We start from the raw sequence: 23,409 nt of genomic DNA, 5'->3' as shown, positions 1-23,409 counted from the left end.
CCCACATTTCTTTTTGGGTACTCCCTTAAGGTCCCCAAAATGTACACTCGGATGCACAGTCCGTAGGTTACTGAATAAATAAACAATGGAATTTTAATTAAGGAGACAGTACAGGTTATAGTATCAACACAATTTGCCATCTTAACAATGCCCTCTTTATGTAAAAATAATGCAGACTAAAATAGCCTGAAACACCAGTCACAACTGTTGGCTCAGGAGTAGATGGTGATAACTTCTCTTCCTCCTCCTCGCACCAGAAGGACTCTCTCCAAACCTTCCGTCAGGACCTCAAGAAACTCCATATCTTTGCAAGAAAGTTAAGAATATACGCAAGCAAATAACAGAATACATTACACATTATATAGGGCCAGTCAAGCTCTTCGGGCAAAAAAGGCTCACTGGGATTGGACCTTCATAATGTGTAGTGAAGTCAGGGAGCTACAACCAAAACTCTCCTGCAAATTCACTATTGAAGACTTGACACAATCTCACAAAACTGCATGTATTAGAAGGTAAGAAAGTAATCTGTGTAGGATACAATTTTCATTCCCATCTGGATTTTTAGGTGGTCCTGGCATGTTGAGAAGTACCAGTTTGGCATTATGTGACCGGTTCACAATAACTTCATTCAGCTTGACTGCAGTGTGCATCTTCCAAACATTACCCTGGTTCCTGTGATGATATTACAAAAGAACACCATAATCTACAAAGTTGCCTTTACACATGCAGTGCTGAATAAAACACCGCACATGGATACAAGATAAATGGAAATAAAAACATGTTGGCCTCAAACAAAGGCCTTGCCCTATTTGTTGTAATTTTTGTCCACATTAACATGAACTTGGATCTAGTTTAAGCCCCAGGCTATTGACCTAGGTCAAAATGAAGCCACGACAGGAGCATAGAGGAACTGTTTGTGTTCGATTCACTCCACAAGTAGACACGTAGAATGTAACAAGCTCCTTTCCCAAAATTTCAAGTTCAAATACCGTATTGGCTCGAGTATAGGCCGCACCGAGTATAGGCCGCACCCTAAAAGTTAGGTGCTTTTTAAAAGAAAAAATTTAATTTATAGTGTAATAGATATGCTGCCAATCTGCCCCCCTCCCCCGAGACATGCTGCCACTCTGTGTGTCCCAACGAGACATGCTGCCACTCTGTGTGTCCCAATGAGACATGCTGCCACTCTGTGTGTCCCAACGAGACATGCTGCCACTCTGTGTGTCCCCCAATGAGACATGCTGCCCTTCTGTGTGTGTCCCCCCGAGATATGCTGCCACTCTGTGCCCCTCTCCCCTAGACTTACCAGTGCAGACTCCCGGAGTCCCGGGTGTCTTGCAGGGCCGGCGGGGGACATCTATTCTACGCAGAACTGTATACAACTTCTGGCACCGGAAGTTGTATACCGTTCTGCGTAGAATAGATGTCCCCCGCCGGCCCCGCAAGACCCCCGGGACTCCGGGAGTCTGCACTGGTAAGGAGGGTTGTTAAAGCAGACGTTCACCGGCGAGCGTAAACAACCTCCACTGCCGGCACGTCTGCGCGATGTGCTTTAACAATCTCCCTTGCCGGGACTCCCCGTATCGGAGAGTAGGATGCAGTTCCCCTGCACCGCTGCGGGGGATCTGTATCCTAACCCTGCTGCCTGCCCGGCGCCCGGAACTGCATGTCCCGGGCGTCGAGCGCTAGACCCCGAATATAGGCCGCACCCCACTCTAAAGACTTAAACTGGGGGGAAAAAGTGCGACCTATATTCGGGCAAATACGGTATATATATATATTTTTTAGCTTCTTCTTCACTTACGGTTTGATGTTAATAAGTTCTCGAAATGGTTCTTCTATGTTGTTGCCAGACCTTTGCCTTGACCAGTATTTCTCCTTGGTCCAGGTCATATGAATCTTATCCGGCTGCATTTCTATTTCCATCTCTTCACCAAGATATGGGGTCTCCAGGTGAGTGATAGAATGCCTGTCCTTTACTAACTGAGCCTGATAATTAAGGTAAACATGTTGTTAGAGAACCACAGCCTGAAATGCAAGGCCAATGGTCTTAAACAAATAAAAAGCACAAGGAGCATGACTTTAACTGAATTGTTCACAAATCATTTAAAACCGTATACAGGGTGTAACGGGTTCACCTAGAGAGCTGTAGTAACTCCCAGAGATCACCCACATGTATCCTCCTGTTGTCCCCGAAATAACTTCCAGCACCAGCCAGCATACACACCTTGGAACCCTGCTATGTGTACCCAATAAGTAGACACAACTACCTTGAATTGAGTACAGCAGGAATGAACAACTTATTGATGTAAAACATAGACTCATATATCCACAAAACTTAATTAACATAAATTAACATTGATAAACAGGTACATGTAGACAACCCAACCTTTAATCCCCTTTAGCTACTGAATCTCCCCCTGACAGCAATCCTGTTAATGGGATTAGTTTACACAATGGAGTTCCTGCCTGTGCAATCTTTGTTTGGCAGCCAGGCTGGAGCCATCTCTGACTACCTTGGGCCCTTGTACGACAGGTCATTCTGTCACACAGGGAAACATGCTTCTGTACCTCTCGATTTCTTTCCGTCTTGGTGAGGCGTATCTGTCTAAGCATTTGTGAGCGTTGCTCCATCATCATAGTCCTCTCATATGTGTACGCAGATATGTCATTGTTATGCTAGAAATAAAAAAAAAAAAGGGACGTTACTCATCAACGTAATCATCTTGCCTCTGTCTGCATGAACCTTCAATAAAAGTTTTCAGAACATTTGTTTATGAAATTGTTTCATAATTGTTTCTCATCAGGGTAATTATTTAGACATTTCAGAATCACAACATTTTTGTTTTGTGTATTTTATAATTTAACTACATGGCGCAACAATGAAAATAGTGAAAACATTTGTTACTATTTACATTACTTTTGTACAATGAAATACGCAACCCGTCTTAAGTAAATAGATATCAACTGACCATTTCCACGACTTCAACCTCAGCTTCAATCCGCAGATGATAAAGGAATGTTGCAAGATCTTTCTTCATTTGAATGCTGTTGTCATCCATTTGTGCCACGGTAAAAATTCTTAGTTTGCATTTTTTCCAAACCTGGCAATGAATTGATCATTTTCACAAACTGAAAAGGCATCAGCTATAAACACGCAGCCCACTCTCTTTGTGAAAACCCAGATGGGTGACCTTTGGAGCCACTGATGGTCAGTGACCTTAATGACCAGTCTTAAGAAGCTTTGTAAACAGCTTCTGACGCTTGGAAAGTAAGACATTTTATGATGGATTATTTTCATTAAGGACCAGACAATTAAATAATTACCAGATTTACTACTCTATTAATTCCGTTTTGCAGGTCACAAAATAGCCACACTTCAGCTGCACAAAGTTGCACTAGATTCTCACATAAACAGTACTGAAAAGATCAAATGTAATTCTTCATTCTGGGGACAATATTGGGAAAGCAGGGAAAACTGAAAAGAACTATATTAAAAAATGAAAACAAACTATTGTGATTAATATTGATACCTTGTGCTGTTTCAGGAGAAATGGAAGGAGCATGAGCATCCCACCATCATGCACTATCCACCATACATCAATGGTCCCATCCAGATAGCGCTCATGGTTGCTTGGGTAGAAAGGGACATTTTTGGGTACCATCAACGCAAGATGTGCTGCAGTGGTGCACCGTACAGTGTCTGAAATGGAAAAAAGTTTAAGTAACACATTTGAAAGAAAGAATTTAACCTAATTTTGGATTTTCGCCATGATTTTCCCCCCAAGGATAAGGTCCCATAGCGCTGTCAGGTTGCCCCCATTCAACTGTACAGAGAACATAGGTTTGGGAAAAGGAATATGGTAGTTGGTCCTCTGCTAGCCAGCCAGTTTCAATTACCTCACCAACACATGGGGTGGATGAAAGAGAAATAACCGATGATCCTTAGGAACTTGTTTTGATATGCTTATTCAGGTCAGGTTGCCCCCATTCAACTGTACAGAGAACATAGGTTTGGGAAAAGGAATATGGTGGTTGGTCCTCTGCTAGCCAGTCTGTTTCAGTTACCTCACCAACACATGGGGTGGATGAAAGAGAAATAACAGATGATACTTAGTCCCTATTGATTTCAAATTAATCTATGTTTGTGCCCTGAAATGTAGAGCTTTAATGCGAACAAGTGTACTATAAATATAAGAAGGGCATATGAGTTAACGTACCAATAAAAGTTTTACATGAGCTTGGATCTTCACTTTGCCTCCATCCATACGGCCATCCCAGCATCACAGTGTTATGTTTCATGCCTCCAAGCCCGCTTGACTGTATTAGGTGGGATATACCACTCCCTACTGTATTGGAAACCACGACCTGGCAGAATCCTTTCACCTTCTCAATTTCCATCATATTTTTAATTGTCTGTAAGGAAAGAAAAAAAAAAACTGTATGAAAAGTATTTGGCAAAGCAAACATTAGAAAACAGCAAAATGTATAATGCATTCATCAGCTCTGGAAAGATGTATGCATAATTCCACTGCATTTACAAGAACATGCCCAACTGAAAGAAAATATAATCCCTAAATAAAAGCTCTCAAAATTATGCAAACTTTAAAAATAGAAAAACACACACAGACCATTTTCAAGAGAATATAAGAAAAGATAGATAGATGTAATTATACCTGTTCTGCAGCCTGTACCTCCCCATAGCTCTCCAAAAAGTTCCCCTGTAAGGTGGTGCCAATAATAGTCAATCCTTTGCCCGCTTTTAGCTGTGAAGCAAAAGTCAGCAGACGTGGGTACTTTACGTGTAAATCCTCATCCAGTTTCAAAAGCACCAGAAGTTGAGGTCTGAAAGACATAGGCAAAATAAAGACTATTAGCTTAACTCGTGACTGGTCTAGGTTTGGGAGAAAACCTTTATAAATTAATTAAAACCGATTCTCAGAGCCGATTTTTATTAACTATTTGGTTCAAAAGGGGGCAATTTTTCCCAATGGAAGCTGTGTAATGTGTCAGAGCTAGCATATCAATCATTATTTTGGCTTCTCACCCTTATAGAGGAAGACAATCCAACTGCCTTCAAAGAAATAGAGCAGCAACTCAGAAGATAAGCAAATAAACGCTGTTAAAATTAGAACTCATCACCTAAATGTGGGGAAAGATTAGGTTTTCATAGAAGAGCACAGAGAAAGCTAAATACCTCCAATTCTTAGTATGCGGGGGTCCTTCTTCAAGTCTCAGCAAGGAATATCGTGCAGCACTTAGAGAAAGGCCTCTGATCCCATCTCCCCATTCTTTTTTGGCCCTGAAAGAAAAAATAGCTTGTGAGTCCCCTCAAACAGCTTGTCTGTGTCTTCAAACAGCTTGCCTGTGTCCCCAAACAGCTTATCGGTGCTCCCAGTCAGCTTGTCTCTGCCATCTTTTCCATGAAACAGCTTTTCAGTACCCCAAGCACCCTGCCTGGGCCATTTGATTACCAAAAAAGAGTAGGAGAGAAAATCCTGGTGGTGTGTGTGGGGCATCTGTAGGGGGGACCATCTGTTCTTTAAGGGATCCCAAAATGTCTGATGCCGGCCCTGACATATGATGGCCTTCTTCACACAAGAAATTACTATAATTAAAGACAACCCTGCTGCATTGTACAGCCCATGGAGAGGTTTGTTTTTTTAGTATGACTTGCACCTGCAGATAGACACAGAGAAGCACTGTTTCCTGTTTTAGTTTTCTTTAGACATACTTACCCTTGGTATTCTATATATTTATAAATCACTCCAGCAATCAACATGGCCACAAGAGCATAATACCAGGATGAGATGAACATCAGGGCCAAGCAGATACTCATCCCCAAGAATGACAATGTCCTAGAAACAAAGAAAAAGTACTTTGGAAATGTCACCAATGTATATGTATCTGACTGTAAATAAGGGGAGTCAACTGGTAGCTATCAATCCCAAGATTACACAAAAGTGGGCACTGTATTGTATGAACTGTAGTATATCTGCCACCTGGATATCCCTGTTCTGTATTAAACTACTAAAGACTATCTTTATTCTACATCTGAATCGATGTTCAAGATTTCTGTAACCCACCCACTTTGATACTACAAAGAAGTACAAATTTAAGCTCAACAAATTTACTGAAATGTGGATTGGGGAGTCAGTTAAAGTATTTAAAATGCCTTAACAGTATGTTTTACCAGTTACATAAGTATAATCTATTAACTCTTCCAGTCACTTAATCAGTGCTTTTGTTCTACAAACATAAATTTAACAATTTACTAATATTTACCTTTTTTAATATTTACTAATATTTTAAAAAATATAGACAAGTATATTGCATATCACCATGGGGAAATATGCTTGGGTTCAAGTCAACTTTGGAACACATGTTTCTCACCAGTGATAAAATTTAAACCGCGGTCTCCAGTTTGGGGTTCTTAGCAGTGTCTGTACAGCACACGCCAAATTAACAAACAAATAGCACATTAGGAAGAACCTACAGAAAGCAAATTAATAAATGATTAAAATAAACAATTGTGATCTATGCCAATCGTATTTGTTACCCACTTTCCTGAACAATTCTAACAAGACACTTGAAGGAATAGCAATAATATAAACACAAACATAAAATTTTACGGCAGATAAGAACCATTTGGCCCATATTGTCTGCCCATTATATAAATACAAACAAACATACACCATCTACATCGTGTTTTGTTATTTACTAGATTATGGGTTCAAATTAATACTGCAGTAAATGTTCATATCTGGGTTTGTGGTCGGCTATTAAAAAGCAGTCTTACATAGATAAGATAGGTGCCACCATGTCCAGTGAAGCAATGAGAATTCCCAGTTCTGCAATCACAGCCGTCATCAAGAGAGCCCATGTTGGTTCACCATTTGCTTTTCCGTAACCAAACACCTAAAATACACAAATAACTCAAGAATTACTGGGATTGTGCAATTAGTTGGATAAATGAGTTAAGCCAAAATTACAGAGTGCCAAATAACACAAAGATTAATTACGATGGCCTGTGCCATTTCCAGTAAAAATGTGTTAGTGACCCCACAGAATATATTCAAACTAATCAAAATAATGTGTTTTACCCTCTTCCCTTCTCCGCTCTCTAACATTGTTATTTCCCTTTGTCTCTCTCTACATGGGGAATATTGAACCATGTTGGAAATTTATAATATGGAACCTACATCTTGTTACTCATTTTTGGGACTGTTTGATGGTAAACCCGAGAAATCCAAGAAAAACCCTAAAATGTTATTCTAATGCTGTATTTGTTTAATGCCGTTTGATTGACACAATAAACATATTTACTCAAACCTTCAAGGCTGTACTATCACATAGTAATGTACATAAACATGTGACATAAATTATCCGCCAACCTGCAAGAATGGGATGATATTATCATTGGCTATAGCTTGCAATAAACGAGGAGCTCCAGTTAGGCTTTGCAGTCCAGCTCCACACGTAGAAAAGAACGAGCCAATGACGATGACCCAAGGCGAAGGCCAAGACATGATCCCTACTACCAAGTTCTTATTGACTGTATCTCCAAATCTATAATAAAGACAATGGTTTATATCATCAACAGTTGTTTTTTCACTACAAAGGGAATTTACACAATAAATAAGAATCTTCATTTGCATCATAAAATATTGAAAGGACAGACTTTGCAGCAACGGGTGGACCATTTAATTTACAATATGTGGAATGAGTACGTAGGACCGGAGCACATCCTTGGTAAGATGTACCATGGACCTTCAGTGCTAATTCCTACACCAGTTCAAAATATGGTTGTCACAGAAGGCTCTGTGCATGGGGCTCCTGAAAGGGCCTGGGGCCAGTCTCCTCCTTACAGACTACGGGCCCTGGCCTTGGAAGGGGTTCTTTTTTTGGGGAGGTGGATACAGGGGGGTCCATTAGGAGTACTGCTTCCCCCTGGTGCAGAGTGCCATGTTTCCCCAAGTACCAGAGACTGTGGAGCTCGGACACAGTTTTGGGGCACTTGTATTTTGGGAGGGGGTTTATGTGTGGTTTTACTCTCCACTGGGTCAGGACTTACATGAGAGCTCTATGGCCAGTATTCACACCTGGGTCTGATATCCAGCAGGTTTCAACCATAAGTTAGGGAACTGCATGTGTTTATCATCCTCCCCACAGACTAGAATAGCGACCCCTACTGGGCCAAGGTGGGCTGAGTGCAAATACTAAGCTGTGTGCAAAGGAGAACCTGATGGAGAACTGTGTGTGGTTTGTTGTGTCTATTGTATGTAAATTACCCCCTTGTACTGTTTAAATAGTAGTGTGTGTCCAAATAAACTGGGTCCTGTTTTCACCTCAACATGAGTGCTCTCTGATGCTGGCATCAGAGCAGGAGCACCAGGGAGGGGATGCAGACAACATCACTTTTTATTAATAAGAATAATAAAAGTTTATAATATAATCAAATTTTTTTCTATAATTAATTAACCATAAAGCAGGGTGAGGAGGGGGCCACCTCCAGACTCACAAAGAGTCATTCTCCAGCCCGCAGGAAAGGAAAAACCCCAGCGTTGGAGGAAACCTTTTGAGAAGCCATGGCTGGAAGGATTGCCCTTCCCTTTGGGCATTAAGAGGTTAATTCTATCTTGTGGATGGGGTAAAATTAAATTTTAAATTAAATACCAATAAATAATCATAAACGTAAATCTGCGGGTTACAATCTTCAGACATCTACTTGGATCCCGACATTCTGCAAATCTCTTTGCCGGCGAGCCAACACTCCGCAGATCTCTTTGTCAGGTGACCAGCAGTTTTGACGTAACCTCTTAATGCCCAGAGGGAAGGGCAATTCTTCCAGCCGTAGTTTCTCAAAAGGTTTCATCCAACGCTAGGGTTTTTCCTTTCCTGCGTGCTGGAGAATCTCGACCTGCTTTATGGTGGATTATATAGGAAAAATTTTATTGTCTATTTTAGGAAGAGCTGGCATCAGAGCAGAAGCCCCAGGGAGGGGATGCAGTCGGCATAATTTCCCATCCGATGTGTGAGTGCCTGGGAGATGGCGCACCTGGCCATACTCCCCCAATGGGAGCTAACAAGTCCGAAAGTGAAGGAATCCGTCCTCCCTCCTCAGCAGCAGATCCCAATTCAGGGAGCTGAGGAAATTGTCCTCCCTCCCCAGTGGCAGGCCGATTCAACAGATTCCGTAGCCCCAGCTGAAGCACTGGCAACAAGACAGAGTGACGCTGGCCTCTGCCTCGCAACTGCAATGGCTACAGGGTTCCAGGGAGGTGCGGCAGCCGGCCCATCACCCCAGTGACAGCCGGGACACCAGGGAGGGGATACAGAAGATGGCAGAAATGGCCCATCTCCCCAGCGGCAGCAAGAACTCCAGGCAGGGGATGCAGGCGACATTACTCCCCAGCGGCTGAGTGAGTACCCAGGAGATGGAGAAGCCAACCAGTCTCCCCAGTGGCAGCAGGAACTCCAGGCAGAGAATTCAGGCAGAATCACTCCCCTGCGACTGACTGAGTGCCTGGGAGATGACGCAGCCGGCCCATCTCCCCAGCAGCAGCACGAACTCCAGGGAGGGGATGCTGGCGGCATCACTCCCCAGCAGCTGTGTGCAAAGGAGGACCTGATGGAGAACTTTGTGTGGTTTGTTGTGTCTATTGTATGTAAATTACCCCCTTGTACTGTTTAAATACTAGTGTGTGTCCAAATAAACTGGGTCCTGTTTTCACCTCAACATGAGTGCTCTCTGATGCTGGCATCAGAGCAGGAGCACCAGGGAGGGGATGCAGACAACATCACTTTTTTTATAAGAATAATAAAAGTTTATTATATAATCAAATTTTTTTCTATAATTAATCAACCATAAAGCAGGATGAGGAGGGGGCCACCTCCAGACTCACAAAGAGTCATTCTCCAGCCCGCAGGAAAGGAAAAACCCCAGCGTTGGAGGAAACCTTTTGAGGAGCCATGGCTGGAAGGATTGCCCTTCCCTCTGGGCATTAAGAGGTTAATTCTATCTTGTGGATGGGGTAAATATACATTTTAAATTATATACAAATAAATAATCATAAACGTAGATCTGCGGGTTACAATCTTCAGACCTCTGCTGGGATCCCGACATTCTGCGAATCTCTTTGTCGGCGAGCCGACACTCCGCAGATCTCTTTGTTAGGCGACCAGCAGTTTTGACGTTTCTGGCCGCCTGACAAAGAAATCTGCGGAGTGTTGGCTCTCCGGCAAAGAGATTCGCGGAGTGTCGGGATCCCAGCAGAGGTCTGAAGATTGTAACCCGCAGATCGATGTTTATGATCAATTATTTGTATTTAATTTTGAATTACATTTTTTCCCATCCACAAGTTAGAGTTAACCTCTTAATGCCCAGAGGGAAAGGCAATTCTTCCAGCCATAGCTTCTCAAAAGGTTTCATCCAACGCTAGGGTTTTTCCTTTCCTGCGTGCTGGAGAATGACTCTTTGTGAGTCCAGAGGTGGTCCCCTCTCAACCTGCTTTATGGTGGATTATATAGGAAACATTTTGTCTATTTTAGGACAATGGTCACACTGTGTAGCTAAGCTTCGGCTGGCAACAGTGCCAACACAGGTCCGGTGCAGCGACGCCCCCCTTCTCTCTACAATGCTGATTCTGTCTGGTGCTGAAGGGGTTAATCGCTGGTGTACCAGCAGGAGGAAGCAACGTTTGGCGGGCACTAACCCAGCAGAAGAGCTGGCATCAAAGCAGGAGCACCAGGGAGGGGATGCAGTCGGCATCACTTCCCATCCGGTGTGTGAGTGCCTGGGAGATGGCGCACCAGGCCATACTCCCCAGCGGCAGCTCAAAAGTCCGGGAGTGAAGGAACCCATCCTCCCTCCCCAGTGGCAGATCCCAACTCAGGGAGCTGAGGAAATTGTCCAACCTCCCCAGCGGCAGGCCGATTCAACAGATTCCGTAGCCCTAGCGGAAGCACTGTCAACAGGACAGAGTGCCGCTGGCCTCCGCCTCGCAACTGCAATAGCTACAGGGATCCAGGGAGCCAGTGACAGCCGGGGTACCAGGAAGGGGATTCAGGCGGCATCCCTCTCCAGCAGCTGACAGAGGGCCCAGAAGATGGCACAGCCGGCCCATCTCCCCAGTGACAGCCAGGGCACCAGGAAGGGGATGCAGGTGACATTACTCCCCAGCGGGTGGGTTAGTGTCCAGGAGATGGCGCAGCCGGCCCATCTCCCCAGCGGCAGCAAGAAGTCCAGGCAGGGGATGCAGACGGCATCACTCCCCAGCGGCTAAGTGAGTGCCGGGGAGATGACGAAGCCGGCCCATCTCCCCAGAGGCAGCAGGAACTCCAAAGGTGTTAAAGGGCTAAAAACAAACATATTACTGGCTCATCAGCAATATATTTCAAAGTCCTTCGACTGAGGTCACATAGCACTGTTGGAGCACTTTACATTGGGCCATATACAATTTGACGGAAAATTAATCAATTATCATCCCTCTCATGGGGACATATTGGAAAAGAAAAAGGAGCGATTATCAAGTTAAACACAGTAGCAAGAAGCCTTACTTGTCTCGAAGCACAACTCCTTCGATGCACGCTCCAAAGAGGATCACAGTGCTGATGTCTAAAGCAATGTGTTAAGGTATGTCATATCTATTTTTTGTTTCTGTCAATTTATTTTTGGAGAATTCCTAATATATGTACAACTGTCAACAAATATTAAAAAATATTGTTGTAAAGGATTACTGTTATCTCTTCAACACTGTAACTTGTTGAAAGCAAAACATTCACTCCATTAAAAGTAATGTGAAAGGATACATATAAATGAGGTGGTGAGTATGGCTAGGATGGTTCCCACCGGTATCGATTTCTGGGCATCTCGCAAATCTCCTGATCTGTTACTTCCAGCCATTATACCTGAGAAATAAAGAGAAAAACAATGAAACAGCAACTACACTGAAGGTGTTCGTGACCCATTATAGGCCTCTACTGATGCCTTGGTCTGCTTTACAGAAGATACCTTTCCAAAGAGATATTACATATTTATGGAACTGTGTACAGACAGAATCGAGTTTGTGTGATTAAAAAGACCAGTAGTTCCCAACACAGTCCTTAAGGAACTCCATTGATCTGGGTATTTTTTTTACTCTCCGTGATGAACAGAATATCATAATCAATAAATCATGCCCTCAAGCACTGTTGGAAACCACTGCTCAGATCATTCACACTCACTATTTACTTATTATGATGTGTTTTATAGTGAATTGAAAATGATTGCATACTGTAATGGTGCCAATATAATTGAATGGTCCTCACCAGTAACAGATGGAAAAAAGATACCAACAAGCACCATGAATGTTGTGGTGATATCTGCCACAACATATATGCGATTGTTACTCGGAGATCCAGGAACAGCCACAGAACGCTGATGAGATTTCTCCAGGAGCTCTCCACTTGTCAGGTAGTTGCTCCAAAGGTTATCTGAGGAGGTAAGAAGGGAAAAATCAAAGAGTCAGAACAACTGCACAATAACAAAATAGATCCCTGTAGCCTGGCTTAGAGAGTAGACATTGAATCAGCTCAGTATCAGACAAACGTATGAGCAAACATGAAAAGACATTACTAAAACGTCAAAAAAATATATATAACAAATAAAATAGTGAAGGACAATACTGTCTTCCATGTCATTTATACCGAAACACTAATGAAAACTTATGGCCATGCAAGTCCTACCTTTTAAAATGCCGCTTGCGGCACCAGGAACAGCAGCGATCTCACTGACATTGTTCTCAAGGAAATATTCATCACAAGAGTTGGTGGAAAGATTGTATGAGCCACAAAATATTTCCCACAGTTTAGTAGCAACGGTCTCATTATCCATAATTTCTGTCTTTGAGCAGATATCAAACTGGTCTCTGGAAAGCGTCCTGTTACCCAGCATACATATCCTGCACAGGAACATATCATATCATTAGCAATTTTACCAACTAAGAACCAATTAAATTATTCACACCAACAAGTCACGTGTCGGCACAAATCTTCTATTCCGTAATTTATAAAAAATCATAAAAAACCTTAATTGGTTTAAATTTTATTTCCAACAGAAATTATATTAAAATATTTTAATACTTTAACACTTTAGCATAATATATCACTAGAAATTTCATACAATAGTATTAACAAATCATAAATCTATAAATGCGTGGTATTTTGAGAGATCAGTAAAGCATATTTACTTATAATATTAGTATTTGAACTAAAAGAAAAAGGAACTACAGAAAGTGATGGGTGATGAAGACTGGACACGTTAATAACCATTCATAAATGTAATATGTAGCCACTGTAATTTTTTTGAACATTCTATGTAGAGATTTGGCTTTTTGTGATTATGGTTTACAAATGTTACGTATTATTTACAGAGAAAGAAAATCAAAACCAATATACTTACGGATATTGAGGAGGTGCAAAGATGGATTTGATGCCACCGGCGTAGATTGACAGGATAGAAACGATGACACATGCCAGGAAGAGCAAGGCAAACTTGTTCACGTACTTCACCCCCACAAAAACGACGACCACCATCAGGGTGAGGAAAAGCGAACCATAAATTCTCATATTGTTCAGCGTCGCACTGGAATTTTCCTCAAGGTTTGGTGAATGGAAGATGGCTGCTGATGGTGCAATATAAACCTAATATTGAAGGGATATCCAAAAAAAAACACATTTAATATGGTTCATAGAGCAAGCACTAGAGCATTGTGTGAAGCTTCTTGAGAAAGGGTTTCTTGGTGAAAAAAGGTTTTTGAGGGTTATTTATGGAATTTTAGCAACAGCATAAACATGATTCACAGCCCAAACAAATTGCAGAGGTGACACATATGCAGTGTAAATACTGATGCCCCTCATTCATATCCACCCCCTGCCAAGTACTACTTCAGGTATGATTCCACCCCTAATATAACTCAATTACAAAAGATCTTGAAATGGGGTGCACACAGCTTAGCAGTAGACCTCACAGTAGTGCCTATAAGCAACGATGTTGAATTGGATAAGGAAATATGTTTTGCCATTGATCCTGCAAAGATAAAATGGTGCCCTTTTAAAGCACTTGATGAACCTGCAGTATTGTACAAAGGAATCATATTTTCTCCTTCACAAACCCCAATTTCTGGAAGAGCAGAAATGTATTCATAAAGTTCTTGTAAACTCTCTGTGATGTATTAAGGGAAGGGATATGACAGTTGTGTAACTTGTATATCAGCACTCGGCTCTATATGCCTGTGTATGTTTGTGTCTCTGTGAAACTATGTGTGGGTAAAAGATTTATATATTGAGGTATGTATGCATGACACATTGACATACATTTTCAAATACTCTAAAAAAAAGATTAATATTCTTATTTAGTATTTTATCCACTTAGGGGGCATTAAGACCATTAGTAATGTTCTGTTGCTTGTCTAACACCAAAGCATATGATAGATTTAATTATATTATCAATATGAACAGCCCCTAGAGCGCCTTTCTTTTTTAAGTATTGCATATTTTGAAATACGTTGAGCTTAAAATGCATAGTTCTCTCACCAGAAATATCTCAACGGCACCCAGAATGTACATTGCTCCCGCAAACGTTGTTCCGAGATAGAAGCAAAGGCCAACTGCTCCTCCAAACTCTGGTCCGAGGGATCGCGAAATCATGAAATACGAGCCACCAGCTGTAACGAGGAGACAAACGGACAGAGGAAGGAGCATTTATTGAAACGTTGAAAAGCAATATTTTATTCAAAATTTATATTTTTCAACAGAAAGGACAAGGAAATAAGTAGACTGAAGAAAAAGTTATTCCTGATATGTTTACCTGTACTTCTGCCCTGGTGTCACAAATACCACGGAGAACCTGTTCCTATTTCCCTGTATGTTATGGCTGTGAAGTGCATTGTGTACAGGCTGTGACCGATACATTAATCTGCAACCCCAGTGCAGTGTCACGGGATAGTTGGTAACAAACATTATTTGGTCCAAATCACCAAAACACTGAATCTAGGTGGTTAAGTTAATAAAAGTGATTACCTGGTACCACTCCATTCGTGGCTATGGCACTCATCGAAATTGCTGTCAGAAGCGTCTGCAAAGACATAAATAAGAATATCCTCAGAGAGAGAGAGAGAGTTGCATTTGTAGGCAACAGATTTTTCTTGTAATCTGGTAGAGTTGGACCAAAGTCCTATTAAGGCTAGATGAGCTGGTTCAAACTCAAGAGTGATATCTGGATTAACACACCAGAAGGGCAAAGAAACACTAGACAAGAGCCAGAAAGGAGAGGACCAGCATATTCTGAAGACACCAGCTATGCAACCCGCGCCTGGCTCTATTGGATCTAACTGATGAAATTAGCACCAAAGAGTCTCTATGAATTATTAATAATAGTTCTTATTTGCAAATACTTAAATATAAACAGAATGCAATAACACGTTTGAAAATCAAAGAACACAAACAATGGGCTGAAACACTTAAAAAAAAAAAATGTATACATACAAGAATAAATGTTGCAGGCCATGGTGATTACTCATAAAAGCATTACTCATACTAGCAATGTCTACATCTTTACAAAAATGGTAAAGTTAAAATTGTAACAGTTTTTTACAACAGTTACATTAATTAGTACGAGTTTACAGAGATTATTCTAGCATGGACAGTACTTTATATTTGCCCCATACATACTCCCTGTGTCCTTTTTTTTCAACATCAGAACATGATGTGGTGCTCGATGACTCCAAATGATACTCACACAACAGCAGCAGATCAGCACGATCAGAAGGGTTTGCAGGACTCCAGCGACACCTACTATCCAGGTGAGTCGGAGAAACAGAATCACTCCAAGTATGTTCTGCATACAGGGTAGGTAGACCCCTATCAAGGTTCCCATGTTGGGGGACTACAAGAGACACAGAACAGAGGACATTCCGTAAATTCTTCATTTAAACTCTAATCTAGAACATGAATAAAGGACTACTTAAAGTGTAGGTCTTATCAGACGTACAGAGGACACGTTACAGGAAATACGAATAGCATTTAAAATATTTCTCAATGTTATAGTGTTTGAGGATTTCATTTTTAATTTCAGTATAATTATTTAAGTGGAGCTTGCCAATTTCAAATTGGATGGAAATATATTTGCCCTCAGAAAACTTGAAAAATGTCTTGGGTAACAAAACCCAATGTTGCTCTGAACGCTGACCTTAGAAACTTTCTTGTTAAGCTCCTCAGAACTATCTGAAGCCTCACGTTCCTTTGCTCCCTGAGTCAAGTTTGTATAATTGACCAGACGGCTGAGAAGGGAGGATACTTTGGGACGGATGTCAAGTTCCTCCTGAAAGAGATTAAACAATGCATAGGCAATGGGAAACAGAAGTTCTGCAGTGACTGATACGGTAAAACTAGTACTTTGAAGCAAAAAAAAAAAAACATTCATTGCAATAGAAATTGTAGCCTCCTCAAAAGACAAGATCCACCTCATCATAATTTACATACAACTTCCAGCTAATAAAACCCAAATTGTCTTTATGCGTACCAACAGTGGCCAAATTTGACTGCCACAGGCTTGTAGAGTAAATCAAACAAGCGTCCTAACTGAACTCTCTTACTGAACCTCAACACAAGAGTCCAACAGAACAATTCTACTCACCTCAAATAAAGCCAAATTCTGGTCATAGAACTCTTTGTTGGATTCAGAGCTGGGAAGAAAAGGCTTATTTTCCTTGTTATCTCCATGACCTATAATAAAAGAAGAAGAAGAAATTTCAAAGATGAAAATATGGTTCATCAAAAACACAAAACAGTAGCTTGTGGTTATTCCTTCAAGAAACCACGACATCTCTTATGGCTTAACATGGGTTTTATCTATAAGAGTAGCGTTCCCCCAATGTACTTATTTCACTATTTCTTCAATACACATTTTGCACATCTTCATTATTTGTTGCCAAGCTTCTTGATCATCTCAGTTTGCCTGTGTCATCTTGCATTTCCATCCTTAATGTTTATCTGTGTATCACCCAAAGAATCAACCAAGAAGGTTTATGGGACCAATGGTGGTCTTGTGAAGGCAAAGGATGAAATGATGCTGCGAGAGAGCATTATTTATTTTGTAATGTCTTTAGAGTATAAAGGCGAGCTATTGTTTATCATGGATACCAGATACCATGACCTTCAGACAGTGGCACAAGAACACAAGTTTTCCAGATACTACTAGCAATTCACACAAAAAACACGATGTTGGAAGCTTTTGAAAGACGAGACACAGAAATTTAATTTCAAGGGTTGTGAAATTCAGCTGAAACGCCACTGCATATGCTGGCTTTATTAGATGCAGGAAGAGACAATGATCCGAACCTCCATAAAAAATGAATGCGAGTTTCAATGTGCACTTTAAAACCAAAGACAGATTCCAACCTGTATTTTACTCGCTCTAGGGGTGGTGTGTATCTTTGAGGTTATGTTTGCCACATTGGTAGGAGATTAGCAATAGCATAAAATTCAAACCAGGTTCACCTAAACTTTGATTGCATAGAGGCGTAATCTGATTACATCCGAAGAAGGGGCTTTAGAGGTCTTGAAAGCTTACGTGAAGCTGCATCTTACTCTAAGAACATTGGTCCACTAAAAACGTCTTCTTTTGGGCCAGTGTGATAATATCTGTTCTTGAGTTAATTGTCCTTCACCTTGCTAGCCAACTTTCCAAGCCACAATCTGATTTCGTTCAATGTTCCCTTTTTTGTTTTTTTATGAAATTTTAGTTTTTTCTAATTTAAAACCAAGGCACAGGAGGAGAGAAATGTTGGGGCAGCCAGAGAATAATTTAAATCTGCTTTTTATAAACTTGCTACCCAAATTATTCCAAATATGCATGAACGTGTTCAAACTAGCCTGCGGTATGAGAACAGTTTTTCCAAGAATAAAAATAACATGCAAATTCCTGACACTGCAATTACAGAAGTTAAATTAGTATAAACAGTAATAACTAATAAGCATTGCCTCCTTGATTATATATATATAGTAATTTTTAAAAAAAGAAAAAAAAAAAAACACAACTTCCTAGCACTCATTGGGGTCTTTTCACCAAAGGGAGAGTTGTGTTCGGCTCCTTGACTTCATTATTTCTCATAAATTAGTATTAGGATCCACTCGTTCTTTTTAATCCGGAAAATAGATCCCTGACTATAACTGCCCTGCTGTTGGGGGTATATCAGGAGATCTCTGAAACAGGACTAGAAAGCACCACCCAGAGGACCTTACCATTATGGTTTAACCTGGTCTCCTGGGTGGTTGTGTCTATATACTATATACATGTTGCATTACAAATATTTCCACTTTATATGCATCCATTGCTATAATTTTTTTCTTTCTTTGTATATATAAATGGAATTGAGTCACTGATTGGACTCATCAGTGACCTGGAAGTCTAAAGTCGAATGAGTATTAGCAGAAGGTTACCTCGCCGTTGAGCCAAGGAGGTAATCACCTATATATATATATATATATATATATATATATATATATATATATTTATTTAGCACTGACATGCATAGTGCTTTCCAGCTAACATTATTATAAATGGTGTGATATATTCATACAATAAGTACAGTAATAAGACATGATCAGGGTACAATAAATATACTCGGAAGGGTGGTCTCTGCCCAGAAGAGCTTACAGATCCCAACTGCACCTTTAGATCTGCAGGAAAAAACACCTTTGCCGAGTTTGAATTAGATAAGCATGGGACGGCCACCATCTTCCAGAAATTCATTTTTTTAAATGTATATTCAATTTATTGGCTTTCTAAACCCATCATTTCTCCACCTCTTAGATATCATCTGTTTTACTTTTATTTTATGCTCTTCCTTTATTAAACTGTTGTTCATATATTTATGTCCCGTTAAGTGTGCAGTTATAAACAATATAGAAAACAAATCATCCTGTAATCTTATATAACAATAAAAGTGTCTGCTCCACCAGAGGGGGTTAGAAATCATGGGTGGAAAATGAAAATCATTACTAAAAAAAAAAAAAAAAAATACATTATTTTTCTGTATAAATTTAAACATTATATATTTATATTACCGGTATATATATATATATATATATATATATATATATATACATACACACACACACACACACACATTATTATAAATAGAATTTTTTTTTCTAACAAACCATGCAGAAGTTTCCTTTTAACCAGTTAATTTCCAGGTGAACACAGTGGAAACTACCTTAAAGAACAGAAAAACCATCATAAACATCACAGCAAAATCCTTTCGTCAGATAATTCCGTCTCTCTGCATTATAATAAACATGGGGGGCAAAGTCAGTGCCTTAGAGGGTCTCGAATACACTCACAGTTTTTCTCTGGCTCCATGCTAGATGTGTCGCCCCCATTCACCTGATGCCCCTCAGACATTCTCCGGGTTAGATGGCAGCAGGGGCACGTTCTGCTTCCCAAAACATATTTCTGCTTGGCTGCACTTACAGCCGGTGTGGCAGCAAAGTGAATTAATCTGGATTAAGCAAAGGGCTTTCCGCTCTAAAGCCAAGGCTGTCGCTAAGCAGTCACTGTGAGGGAAGGAGAGCGAGTCGGACGTGGATTTTGTCACTCTGATCATACTAAGCACGGCCGAGCAAGCAAGAGATTCTTCTGCGCACGTATATTAAATGTATCAGGAATTGCCAATGTTATCAACAACGTTTCAACCCTCATGCAGGCAGGGTATTCATCGGGATCCAGTAAGTAGAGGATTTTGGTGGTCAATTGCTGCACTTCTGCGCATAATAATTACTTTCGGTAATTTTCCTTCCACACCTGGTTCTCTAAGGATTTGTATAGTTATTAGGATATTATATAAAACCAAAGTGCATATATATATATATATATATATATATATATATATTATATTTGAGATTTGAACACCTAGTCATATGTATGCAAATCTCTTTTTCTCATTCTCAGAAGTGACTGTTAGCTCAAGACTGAACACATTTAACTATACATTATACAGGGCCTGAGGTGCTGGGCTTGGCCCTTAATGACACATAGTGAAGTAATGGAGCTAAAAACGCGATGATGCTGTAGTCTCTCTTGCCTACTCTCTCTTTAGTGAATAAACCCAATCAAAACAGCAATGTTTCAATCTCAATTAGAACTGCATGCGGATACATGACAAATGCACTGGGGTCCACAGAAAAGATTCCAAAGTGCATTAAAACATTTATAGGCAGGGCCCACAAATTCCCTTTTAACATTCCTATCAACAGGAGGTTACTGAGCACAGTATTGCAGTAAAGAATGTTTAATATGAAACTGCAGAAGAATAGTCACACAGTGAATGATTCTGCGTTACTGCATTAGAGAATAAGGTTTGTGGGTCCCGGGCAACTTTAAAGTCCTGACCCTCATTAAGTTGGCATGACACAGATTCAATAGTTTGATGTTATTTTCCTTGTCTCCACTAGCATAATGGTGACAATGTAACTATATAGTTGGGGTTAACTGCACCACCCCAGATTTAAAGGTCATTTTACATATTGTCCACAAGGTGGCGCTATATGTTCACTTTATAGCCTGGTGCAGCCTATGTACATTTTAGTTGCCAACTAACCAATTTTTTCCATTATTTATTAAAAGAACTAACGGCTCATACAATTTCCAATGAGCAGAATTATTTGGAGATATTTAGTTTAAAAGAGGGAGCCTTTTACCTACAACCACTATAGCCTTTAAAAGGTAATTTTATATTTTGTCCACAAGGTGGCGCTGTTCACTTTATAGTCTGGCACAGCCAGTGTAGAGTTTAACTGGGGCATCACATAATGTGGGGTCTATTTACTAAAGGGAGAGGTGTAAGAAGAATTTGCAGGAGAGTTATGGTTTAGATTGTCTCATTTCACTGCTCATTTACTGGAAAAGGAGACTTTGAAGAAATTAAATGTATTTAATTATGCATAATGCGACAGAAGATCAGACCTTCTTGCTTACAATCTCTCTCATTTCGCTCATTATGCTTCCTGAGAGGGGACAGAAACATTCTTTAACACACATGGCATGAAAACATTTCTGAAAAATTCCAAATGAAGCAAAATTTGACAAGTTATTTCTGCGTAGGTTTTGGGAACGCATCATCTGGCTGAGAGTGAGGGGAGTTGTAGGCAAAAATCTGTTCTTTTTTTCCCCAAAACAAAAATACATTTTTGATCAGTAGCACTCACTGCCCCAAAGCAAAGGCCTGTGTTTAGTGTAAACTGACTTCTGGCGCCTGGTAGTCCCCTGAACTGAGTTTTTTTAGGGGGGGGGGGGGTAAGACTTTTTTGATTTTTTTACATGACATTACATGCTATCACTATAGGGTTTAAAGCCAACTATTTTATGAAAGGTAGAATGACCACACGAATTTGCCACATGCACCTAAAGAATGCTGCCCAGACCTGTCTATTCCTTAACCAAGACCCAACAAAACCCTGCTTGTTTTCTAATTTCACATCTAGACTTCTGTTTGGTATTAATTCATGTATAGATCACCCATCTCTCTGCACTCTAGTATCTCCACCGCAATTCATCACATCCCTCCCTACCTTACCATTCATTCACAAATCAAGCTTATCCAGACATAACATTAGCTCCTGTAACAGCCATTTCTCTAAGGTGTTTACAAAATAATATTATTCATGTACCAGCTGAAATAAAGAGGCGTATAATGTCCCTGACAGCTTCACCAAAATAGAATGTATATTAAAGAACTTGAGGACTACTTTGATAAGCATTCTTCTTTTTAAAAGGTATGTGCCTTAGGGAGAAGCTGCAGCTACTACAGAATCCATTCTATGCATTCGCAATGGGGGAAGCCACAACATTTTAAAGGGACTTCTTAGCTATCATACGGCTCAAACTGGCCACCTGCCATAACGGACAAATGGCTGTTGGGCTTCTGGCCAACATCACTTCATACAAACCCATCTGCCCCTCTATCCACTGGCTGGATTTGCCCAGCCACCCATTATGTGGCGTGTGGCCTCTCATACCCAGCTAATTCATAGTGGGCCACCAGCCTTCAAGTGCCAGGGCCGTCCTGTCAGCGCCAGTCTGGCCCTGATGGATAAATATGCGTCAGATGTGGAATACGTCAGCCTCCATTAATTACACTCCATACAATATTAGATAATAAGTTCATACAGTTGCAGTGTTCAGAGTCAGGGCCATAAAGTTCCCAGGAGGCAGGTAGCTTTATTGCTAATATTTGGCTGTTTTAATGCTATTTAATATTGATGTCAATCAGCTTAACCCTTAATGAAAAGTAAAGCTTTCTCCAAATATACTTTTTTATCAAATATTTTTACAAATTGAAAGAAAAACAAATATTCAGTTACCAGCAGAATCACTTTTTCATTTAACAAAGTCCAGCCCAGAATCTGTATAAATATAAGCTCTCATTCATTCACTTAGTGAGTCAATGTATTCATTATCCTGTAACATTATGAAGAATAAATCTCAGTTCCACAAACACATGTGGTTAGGAGACAGAACCGATTAATAGAGTCACACAATTCACATTTCACTCAATGATCATGTAAATAAAGTCTATAGATATCCCAAATTTCCAGAACTATTTATAATTATACATAGTGAATGTGGGTACTCAATACCGTTAGGTATAGCAATCTCTTTAACCCTGGGATCGTGGTGCAGGGGAGTGGATCACTACATTTGATCCCAGTTGTGATTATGGTGCACGGGAGTGGATCACTACAGATGATCCCAGTTGTGCTTACGGTGCAGGGGAGTGGATCACTACCGGCGATCGCAATTGGTGATTACGGTGAAGGGGAGTGGATCACTATAGATGATCCCCATTGGTGATCAAGTGTGTTTACAGTCTCCCTTCACACTGAAGCTGGTGTTTAGTAAAGATAATTAACTTTAAAAGGTTTCTTAAACTGCTCACCCAAGTATCATTCCCTTTTAAGAAAGATTCCAAAGCACTTCTTACCGTCTGAGCTGACCGAATCGTAAGGATCTGCAGACGTTTGTCCCGTGTCCCTATAATCCACCCAGCTAAAGCCCTCCAGGTCGTCATAGTCTACTTTTCGTTTGTCCTGGACGGGGATCACGGTAAAATGGGGCATGTCTGTGGACTTGGAATCAGACAGATGCCAGCAGGACAGCGAACACACAGCAGATCCACGAAATTCCAAACCGGTGGACTCACTTCCTCCCAGGAAATTACCAAGTTCCAGATCCCTCCCACCCAGACATTACCCACCAAAGTGACAGTGGGAGCTCTGCTTTAGGGATGTAACCGATGTAAATATGACATCACCGGGGTTAGATCTTGTTATGGGTGTCCTGTTGTGTAAACACAATTGTAGAGATGT

At 40.6% G+C, this 23,409-nt stretch overlaps 1 protein-coding gene across 2 annotated transcripts; it reads right to left on the bottom strand.

Annotated features, from left to right (window-relative positions):
- Window positions 1-212: 212 nt before the first annotated feature.
- Window positions 213-23,160, bottom strand: LOC149298457 (solute carrier family 12 member 4-like). 2 transcript variants are annotated; one of them, XM_089487428.1, is made up of 24 exons: window positions 23,025-23,160; window positions 16,676-16,764; window positions 16,229-16,360; window positions 15,779-15,925; window positions 15,061-15,115; window positions 14,575-14,705; window positions 13,442-13,683; window positions 12,727-12,941; window positions 12,310-12,474; window positions 11,812-11,910; window positions 11,560-11,617; window positions 7,395-7,569; window positions 6,800-6,918; window positions 6,394-6,492; window positions 5,739-5,858; window positions 5,198-5,302; window positions 4,677-4,845; window positions 4,221-4,416; window positions 3,534-3,703; window positions 2,973-3,104; window positions 2,572-2,679; window positions 1,805-1,989; window positions 539-672; window positions 213-304 (listed from the first exon to the last, which is right to left on the bottom strand). In XM_089487428.1, exons 1-24 carry the CDS (start codon window positions 23,158-23,160, stop codon window positions 213-215), a joined length of 3,273 nt encoding a protein of 1,090 aa, XP_089343554.1. The 2 variants fall into 2 exon arrangements, with proteins under 2 accessions (XP_089343554.1, XP_089343555.1); XM_089487429.1 differs by having other exon boundaries at window positions 2,991-3,104.
- Between the last annotated feature and the right edge of the window lie 249 nt (window positions 23,161-23,409).

This window comes from Sceloporus occidentalis, unplaced genomic scaffold (genome assembly GCF_023333645.1).
Source record: "Sceloporus occidentalis isolate IW3139 unplaced genomic scaffold, rSceOcc1.0.p SCAF_32, whole genome shotgun sequence".
Taxonomy (NCBI): domain Eukaryota; kingdom Metazoa; phylum Chordata; class Lepidosauria; order Squamata; family Phrynosomatidae; genus Sceloporus; species Sceloporus occidentalis.
Note: the sequence above shows the minus strand (reverse complement) of the source record. Positions and strands in the feature narration are given on the sequence as shown.